Source organism: Etheostoma spectabile, chromosome 13 (assembly GCF_008692095.1).
Source record: "Etheostoma spectabile isolate EspeVRDwgs_2016 chromosome 13, UIUC_Espe_1.0, whole genome shotgun sequence".
Taxonomy (NCBI): Eukaryota; Metazoa; Chordata; class Actinopteri; order Perciformes; family Percidae; genus Etheostoma; species Etheostoma spectabile.
Window position 1 is genome coordinate 21675303 of NC_045745.1, and position 9615 is coordinate 21684917.

Here is a 9615-nt window from a genome sequence, read left to right on the forward strand (position 1 = left end):
ATTCTTCAATAAAAAAAAAAAAAAAAACGCAGTAAAAATATTGTAAGGTAAATCATACTTGAACAAAACATTATGAATTGTTCCTCCGCAGCAGCGCTGTAAAAGAGGGTCTGGCAGACCTGGCAGAGACTTTCACCCCAAAGTGAAAATCAATTATTTCCCAAAAATCACATTTATCTTGTTTTGCACGTCATGGCAATGCATAATAAGGCTAATATGCTAAGCTAAGATGGACAAAAAATACACGTGTATTTTTTTAACATAAAATGGATTTGTACATTTAGATTTTTCTATGACAGCAATGGGTTCTAAAGGACGGGCTTTATTTTGAAGGTTGTGTTCGGAAACTCCCTTTTTAGCCACGTTGGCTTGTTGCAGTGTAGCGCAGTCTGCCGCAAGCGTGCGTGAAACGGACTCAAAACAAACCAAAAACTGTCCTCCTGTGCTAATGTGGTTTGTTTTAGTTCATGATGGACCTCCCGTGCGTCCAGTGGCAAGATCATGTTGCACAGAAATGGACGAGACTTGGCCCCGAGCTAAAGGAAAAGTTGACATCCCTGTTTGAAATTCATGATGTTTTCAAATGTGCCCTAACTCTGACAACGTGAGTAGCTAACGTTAGCTTATTTCTGTTTGGTGCTTGTGGGTTTTCGGCCCCGGTTTCTATCTGATTAATCAAAGTCCACAGTTTACTATCTCAATTAATGGCCATGAACTATTTAAAGCGTAACATCACTGTTTTGCTCAACCTTTAGGGGACTAGGACCTTATTTTTGATTGGACCAGTTGATCCATTAACACATTCTATATTACCTTGGCTAATGTCAACAGTTTCTAGAACTTGTGTTAGGTTATAAACAATATAAAACCTAAAGTAAAAAGTAAACCCTATCGTTCCTTCTGCTGGGGAACAACAGAGGCACTCATTTAGTTGTTGATCATAGAGAAACTTTCTCTGCAATTTGTCTCCATTTATGTTTTACAGCCAAGATGATCTGGACTTCGTGCAGTCAATCTCTGCAAGATACTCTGTAGAGAAGGATGCAGAGCAAGCAGCCAAATGCAGGGAGAGGGGCAACTCTAGTTTTAAGACCAGAGATTACACTGCAGCCGCTCTACACTATTCACAGGTGAAGTGAATATGATGTTGTATTGACCCCTATAAGACAGAAAACAGAAAAAGTCAAGGATTTTACAAAGAAACACTGGAAAATGCTAAATGTCCACCATCCCATTCCATCATAGTATGGCTATACCTATAATATAATGTACAAATCAGCGTTAAAATAACACAAACTGGTTAAAAATTAAGTCATGGTTTATATTTTAAGAACGTTATTGTAAAACAATAAATTTGGATTATATAGTTGTATGTCTTAAAGTCCTAATTAATGTGCCTTTCTCTGTCTCCTGTCATGACAGGGCATTTGTTTTGCTCCTCTGAGTTCGGAGCAGCTGTCTCTGTGCTATGCCAACCGCTCCGCTGCGCTCTACCATCTGCAGCACTACCAGGTGAGATGGTGCCATCTTCAACAATTATTAAATAGTGTGGTACTTGTGGCATCATTAAAACCTTTTGTTTATCAGTTCTGTTTCTTATTTGATTTAGTTGACTGAAAATGGGCCTGTAACAGATTGAAAGATTATTTTAGATGTCCACCAGGTACTTTTGTAATCAGTGGCATTAGGGCTGCACGATTATGGCCAAAATGATAATCGCGATTATTTTGATCAAAATTTTGATCGCGATATTCTCACGATTATTTGTTGATTTTAACAAAACAAATTTTATTGTCACAGGGCTATTTATAACTGGAGAGGGAGTGTGATGGACGCTACTCCAGAGAGACGGCTGATCATTATGAACGGGGCCAGCACGGGTCGAATGGCGGATACACACCGTCGTGGGTATGAAACGTCTGTATCTTACTGGCTGCATTTTTATGAACTATGATATTCTGGCCATGGGTCACATCTTGGTCCAGGTCCAGCCGCTCCGTCTCACACGCGTTACTCTAACAACTGAAGTTAGCTGCACAATAACTTCTTCGTGTTCTTCGCCGTAGCGGCCGCGATAGCAGAGTTACCCAGGGAAACACCGGTAAAACACAGGTTTGCCCCTCATACTTAACAATATACAGCTGTTAATAAAAATTAAAACTGTAGACAAATGTCAGAAGTGTGGACCGGCGGCCGCTGTGTGGCGGGGCGCGGAGGTAAGACGAGAGAGCGTAGAAAGATCAACACAGACACGGCTTTACAGACGAAATGGGTCATGTAACGCAAAATTAAACCATATCAATATAAACAACATTGCAGTGGATGCGAGGACATTAGCACCGGTGCGTCCTAGAGGAGCTACAGCTAACAGACGCTATTAGCCCAGACTAGCACGGTCACTGCTGTTGTCTGAAAAACACAAATGGGACAAAGTGTTGCGTTTACTGGTAAACTGGTAAACCTTGAGACCGACGTATTACCGACTGCTATGTGTGAGTTTTCCTCACGCTACTCTGTCTCTGGGACTGTCTACATCTAGAAACTTAGCTGCACGAGGTGCAGTGAACTACTCTGACTGGCTCATGAGCAGACGGCTTTACGGAGCGGGAGATGGGCTTTGCAAAAACCGGAGCGTTTTATGAAATGATGCTTTATAAAAATAATCGCTCGATCACGCATTGTGAGGTGGGAAGTCCAAATCGTGATCGCGATTAAAATTCGATTAATTGTGCAGCCCTAAGTGGCATCATCTTCTATAATGCCTAATTTAATTGAAGCCTATGGGAACATGATTGGCCAATTGACTCAATCTCGTTTCACAAATTAATTTCTTCTGACTCTAATAAAGAATGTCAAAAACATCTTTTATGTGCCGTTGTTACTACTTGTGTATGAGAAATGGCTTTACCGTTCCTTTCTCAGCGTTCTCAAGACAGCATTTCCTTGTTTTTAAGTTTAGGTTTAGATTTTGTAGTGACTAACACTCCAGTGTTTGTTTTTTCCCCTCAGGAATCCCTTGATGACATTGACAGAGCTCTAAAGAACAGCTATCCCTCTCATCTTTTACACAAACTAGAGGACCGTCACATGCAATGCCTCAAGCACCTGTCTGTAGGTCAAAAGGCAAAAGAGGATCAACCCAATCCTGCCTCAAAGAATCATAAAGATCCAGACAGAGTAAAAAGGGCTTCTGTTGATCCTCTTACAAATGGGATTCATCCTCAAGCTGCTGTTGCCTTCAGCCCTGAGAAAGGTCGACACCTTGTGGCTGCAGAGAGAATAGCAGCTGGGGAAGTGATCCTTCATGACAGGCCATACAGCTGTGTCCTTATACCAGGGATGGAGGAGGTGCAAGAGAAGGGACAAAGACAGGACACAGAGAGAGCAGAGTTGCTTGGGGTGGAGCACAGGCGCTGTCACAGGTGTTTGATTGAAACACTGTGTCCTGTGCCGTGTGAGGGATGCAGCTACAGTCGATACTGTTCAACGTCCTGTCAGCGAGACGCCTGGGAGGAACATCACTGCTGGGAGTGTCCGCTGGGAGCAGATCTGATGGTGATGGGTGTGATGTCACAGCTCGCTTTAAGGGTAACACTAAAAGCGGGGTTAAAGAACATCCAGATGGCCAGGGATCCAATCACAGACGAGCACACAAGCTGTCTAAACAGAGAGTCCAGTGATCCTTGTACTTCATACTACGGTGACTCTTACTCGAGCGTGTTTCACTTACGGCACCACCTGGATCACCACAGCCCTGGTGTTTGTTTCCTCTGTGCAGTTACCATAGCAGCACTCTACCTAAAGCTCAGCAAGGCGGGATCTCCACCTGCATCATGGGACCTTAGTAGACCCTTAGGGGCAAACAGCCAATCGCCAGATGAGGAGGGAGATATTGCAAATTGGAACTCGGAGCTGTGGCTGCTGGGAAGTGTGGTTCTGAGGCACATGCTGCAGCTGAGGTGTAACGCACAGGCAATCCTCATGCTGCAAGATACAGGTGACTGATTTAAACACCTTGCCTCAAATTGAGTTTTGTCACAATAAAAAATCATAACTATGTCTGAAAGTCCAAAGCAGTTTGTTCCCCCTTGAATCTTGAGTGTCCAAAATTCATTATTTATTATAGTAGAAAAACACAAACATTAACAATTGAGGAGTTAGAAACAGTGGATTGGGGCATTTTTTCTTAAAAATTACTTAACTCTGAACTGTAGATTCATTTTCTGGTGACTGACTGATTGATTCGGTGTTATTGTCACTGTGTCCATCATACAGTCCACATGGAAGAACTTATGCTTTTTTTAATAACTGCATCTACAGCTATGATTGTTCTTGAGTCACACTGACATTTACTTCATGGTTCTTGCATCTCACAGGAGCAGCAAACTCACCAGTGCAGTCCAGCAGGGAAATTCGCATTGCTACAGCAATATTCCCAACGCTTAGTCTTCTGAATCACTCCTGCTGTCCCAACACCAGTCTGGTGTTCAGCACTGGAACCAGTCTGCCTGCAGACGTCGGTGAGAATGTGGCTGAGTACAGCAGCACAGCACGCGGAGTAACTGTGACTGTCAGAGCAGCCAAAGTTATCACTGCGGGACAAGAGATCCTGCACTGCTATGGTAAGTAAATGTGTCACAAGTCCAATGAGTGCCAAATATTGTCAGGGTAATTAAGCCACCTCTAGCAGTCTCTTAAAGTATGGTAAGCCTAATAAAATCCCCAGAGTGCACAGTTTTTTTTAGAGACGGGCCTTTTCAGGTGGCAATTGGTAGAGATGTCCACGACACTAGATACAAGGGTGCGTAGCAAAACTGAACCTTACATATTGTGTAGATAGATGTATAAAAATGCTTTTTGGATGAATACTAAACATTTACATTATTCAACTATACATCATGAGTTGTTATGTCTGGTACAAATGTAGTGTATTTACCAAACCTTATGAGTTATATCTTGTGCTCAACCCCTATCTTCCCTCCCTCAGGTCCTCACAACAGTAGAATGGCAACCCAAGAACGCCAGCGTCTCCTGCAGGAGCAGTACTATTTCCTGTGTCAGTGTGAGGCCTGCACCCTGCAGCAGGAGGGTGGTTCAGAGGGCAGTCAGCAGTGGTCGGGGGTTGGAGACAGTCCACAGTCTGGATTTCTGTGTGGAAAGTGCAAAGGATCTCTCAAAGTAGGCATTTATTAGTGTTGTTTTCTGTTACTTACAACATACTACACGAGTAATTGTATTAGTTATTGATGAAAACCTCTTTTGAGATTTATCTTACTACTGTTCCATCTCAATCATTTGAAACGCTTTATATGATTTTCAGAAAAGCAGCGAGGCCAGAGGATTTATATGTTCGCAGTCATCCTGTGGTTATCGAATGTCTTCATCTGAAGTGAGCCACAGACTGCAGGAGATCAGGGTCAACCTGGAGAAGGCTGTGGACCTCATGGAAAGAGAAAGGCCAGGTTGTTGTTTAAAACAAAAAAAGAAATATCCAAATGCTGACGCAGTATGCCGATACAGTGTATCATTGCCATTAATTCAGAAGGTCTTTGTTGTTTCATTTCTGTGTTATTCTTCTGCTCCTCCCTCCCTCAGATGAGGCTCTGACTCTGTTGAGACGGGCCCAGAGTCAGTCTGGACTGATACTTGCAGAGACACACCCAGTACAGGGGGAGCTGGCAGATGCTACGGCCAGAGCATATGCTTCAATGGGTGAGAATAATAATGCACGTGAGCTTTGTGGTTACACCGACACTGTTTCATGTTGGAAAGGTGTCACTTTTTCCATTAATAGACATCTCTACCTATTTGTTGAGCATTTTAACGTTAACTTCCTGGAAATTTGTCACCTGAAAAGGTAGTAGTAGTGGTGTATGATCAGTGTAAACATTATTGGCCCTGGCAATAATGTGGCTGTGGAAGGCTTATTTTCAGGTAAGATATAAAGAACCACCCTGACAATTAGCTAGAATGCTTAATAGTATACTGTTTAATTTCAGATATGTAGCTAGAGTCAAGAAACCAATAACAGAATTCTCAGACACCTTGGGGTGTCATATAAATCATGTTGACCTTTGGCTTAGTCGTGACCAGATCTGAGGACAGTTTAGATTTTTGCAGTACTCTCACAGCTTTTGATCTTTTCTGCTGTTCCTGTAGGTGACTGGAACAATGCAGCCTCCCATCTGGAAAGAAGTGCTACAGCTATTGGCTCCCAGTACGGAGAAGACAGTATTGAATTGGGTCGACAACTCTTCAAATTAGCTCAGCTACACTTCAATGGGTGAGTGAGTTGAGTACAGACCATGAGGGAAATTTTCATGGCATGCCATTTTCAACGTCTGATGTTATGTGTATGTACAGTGTAATTGTCCAACTACTTAATTATTTTTGACTGACATTATTATTAAAAACAACAGTTATGTGTGTCTCTCTCCTCTCCTCCTCCCAGTGGTGCCAGAGGCCCGGTTCTCTCTGTCATCCCCAAAGTCAGAGAACTCCTCTGCCTTCACAGTGGCCCTGATTGTCACGAATTACAGGAGCTGCGAGCTATGGAGGACTGTCTACAGGGGTAGTTTAACATATGGCATCTTTACAATATAAATTATTTACAATATAATCTTTACAAAATATCTTGTTTGTTTTTGTTTTGTATGTCAAAGTGATTAAAATCTTTGAAAGTGTCTGATTGTGGGTCTTGTGTGCGTTGCATGTATTAAGAAATTGATATTATACCGTTTATAAGCACTTGTGTGTATATGTACTTATACTTATACAGTCACAGTTATACTGTTTTAGAAGGAACATGCCTGCATGTACAACTACCAAATGGTCACAGGGACACATCCATACATACATTATTGTGGCTCTCTGAGCTCTTGGTCTCAGAATGTATCCATCAATAATTCCAATGTCATGCTTCAGTGTTAGTCTTACAGTGAGAAGCAACTTATCTGCCAGGTTACATAAACATCTCTGAATAAAACTGTAAATGTGTGTTTTCATGATTGTGGACTTTTTGTTTGAAGTCAAAAAGCAGGCCTGGTTTGTAATTTACCAAGTAAATAAAACTATAAAAATCTGCAAATACCCTACACATATAGGTAGCCCTCTGACCTTTTGGTGGCAGCAGTTATCCACCAACAAATTCAATTTCATGCTTCAATGCCCGGAAAGCAAGATGTAGCGCTGACTCTTGTACCTACAGTACTCACTCCATGTCCCCCAAGACCTTTATACCTTCAACCTTAAAGTCTTTATGAGCAAGTCCTATTAAAAATCATGTACAGTATGTTTTTTTCTCAATTTGTGATCAATTAGTAACACTCAATGGATGAGGAGTAATGCTAATGTACCACATAAACAGCAAGAAAATAAGGGGTCAGATTACTGATTCCATTGTTTTCTCAGATTAATGGAAAGCTCATGTTGAGTAAAGACAAAATCTTGATCACAGCTGGAACTCCTGAGCCATCTGCCAGTTAGACATCAACAGTACCTGGAGGGCAGCCAATGCGGACATATGTGGGTACGCACTTACACAAAGTCAAGGTCGAGACAAAAAACTCAGGGGAGAGGCAGCTGGTGAAATCAGCTGAGAAGCAGTGTATGAACTCCAAAGGGTCCACAGGGCAAGTCCATGCAGGACCAAGTTAAGTAAAGCCATGAGTTGTTAGGATCCATAATGTAGTCACTTATAATAACAATCTGAGCCTGCCAGTGGCAAAAACAAGCACTTTTAGTGGACAGAAAATGAATGGTGCACATTTTCCCTGCAGGGTTATTTTGCAGTCCGGTTTGCGGCTGCCAGTTACAGCGTTCTCGCTCAATACTGGACCAATTAAAACATTTTGTGCATTTTTCCATACAGTAACATCTTTCTCTTGAAAAAAAACTTTGATTGACTAAATCGTGCTGATATACAATCTGTAGCCACTCCACAAACACCGTCATTCTAAAGTCAAATGAAACTGATGTACTGATTCCACTCCCCGCTCAAATCCCTCTGATAAAATTCCTAAAATGTCCCTTTTTGTATATTAGTTGTGTTTTCTCTAATGAGCTACTGTATATTAACGTACTGTAAGCATAACGTGTAATGTTAGCATGATGATGTCTTAAAGTGGGAGAGTCACTGATGCAGCTTAAACTCAACGCAAATGTAGAGCCAGAGATTGCATTGCTTACACTGGCATAGAGAGATTCAGCACACAATAGGAATATGTTCACTAATGTAGCTTAACATCCCCTAAAGTAGAGCTAGTGATAACATAGCTAGCTGTCATAGTAATCCTAGATAGTAATCCTAGAGATAATAAAGCTACTTCAATGATAAATCAAGTAATATTCCGCTTCAAACACTGATGTAAGACTATTAATACCCCCCCACCCCCCCAAAGCAAAAAGTCACACAAACTGCACATTCAAATTTTGAGTTATTTCAGTTTGTTTGCTTTTTTTGTTTGCTTCTGTATCAGACAGGAGCTCAAGGAAGAAAATGTGAGGTCATCTTCAAAAGGAATAAAACAAGCAAACCAAACATTGTAAAGTAGGGAGGGAAGCAGAGCCCAAGAAAGAGAAACAGTGAGCATGGGTAAGTCTGCAGAGGGTGCAGACATGTCCTCGCTGCTGTAGTATCAGATCACAGGGTTCCTCATTTGACTGTCCAGTGCCATTTGAGGCGATTTTTAGGGGCTGTGATCTTGGGCTTATCAGATGTCTTCCTATACATAATGCAATCAAAATAGGCTAGACTGCAAACAAAAAGTTGCCGCGTGTGTATTCTGTAACAACGACTGCATCAATATCTGTAACACAGACCGACAGAGTTACTAACAACTGATCTTGTCCTGTAAGCCGCTGGTCATCAACAGTACATCCAACCCTGCATGATTTTTACACACAGCTGATAACCATAACAATTAACTCTGATGTTCAATCTAAAAGTGAGGCTGAAATATGAAAGAAAAGACAAGCACACTGACGCTCAAGTCCTCACCTAGCATACATTCTAAGCACTTGATAATACCAGCTGTTTGGTTCTTACAAACGTCAACAAAGCTTTAATGAGAGATACATTACATGTCTTTTTTTTACTTCAACAGTGAATAGCCTGAATGTTTTGATGTGTGGAATTACTATTTTGTATTTTTAAAATGTAATGATTACAAAATGCAATAAGAGTACAGAGTACTACATCTAAAAGAGCAAAATATTACATCACTTGGGTCATTGATAACATAGCTGAGTTGTGGAAGCAACATTACTTTGAACTATTTAATTGTGTTAAAAGCGAACTGTGTGAAGTTGGCCATGACGTCAATAGTAAAACAGTAGGAATTACAGCCAACGAGATCTACCAAGCTTTTACACAGCTAGCTGATAATGAAGCTAGCGGATCAGATCAAATTACTGTAGAGCACCTGAAATGGGCCAGTCTGAAGGTTGTAGTTGTCCTTGCCATTTGTTTTACTGGCTTTATGTCACATGGGGTGTTACCAGACTCTCTCTTGTCCATTATTTTGGTGCCTGTCATCAAGGACAAAGCGGGAAAGGTGGGGAGTGTGGATAATCATAGACCTATTACTTAAGCTAGTGTATTATCAAAAGTCTTGG

At 41.5% G+C, this 9615-nt stretch overlaps 1 protein-coding gene across 1 annotated transcript; it reads left to right on the plus strand.

The window, feature by feature from the left end:
* The first annotated feature begins 351 nt into the window (after positions 1-351).
* smyd4 (SET and MYND domain containing 4) lies at positions 352-6713 on the plus strand. Its single transcript, XM_032534293.1, has 10 exons — positions 352-604; positions 986-1130; positions 1423-1512; positions 3010-3997; positions 4377-4622; positions 4988-5178; positions 5321-5462; positions 5596-5712; positions 6160-6283; positions 6452-6713. Exons 1-10 carry the CDS (start codon positions 468-470, stop codon positions 6573-6575), a joined length of 2304 nt encoding a protein of 767 aa, XP_032390184.1. The 5' UTR covers positions 352-467; the 3' UTR covers positions 6576-6713.
* Positions 6714-9615: the final 2902 nt, after the last annotated feature.

Bases quoted from the DNA above. Each gene is read 5' to 3' on its own strand.
- smyd4 (XM_032534293.1), top strand. From the start codon at position 468: ATGATGGACCTCCCGTGCGTCCAGTGGCAAGATCATGTTGCACAGAAA. The intron at 5,463-5,595 runs GTTGTTGTTTAA...TCCCTCCCTCAG, and splicing joins CATGGAAAGAGAAAGGCCAG to ATGAGGCTCTGACTCTGTTG. The intron at 6,284-6,451 runs GTGAGTGAGTTG...TCCTCCTCCCAG, and splicing joins GCTCAGCTACACTTCAATGG to TGGTGCCAGAGGCCCGGTTC.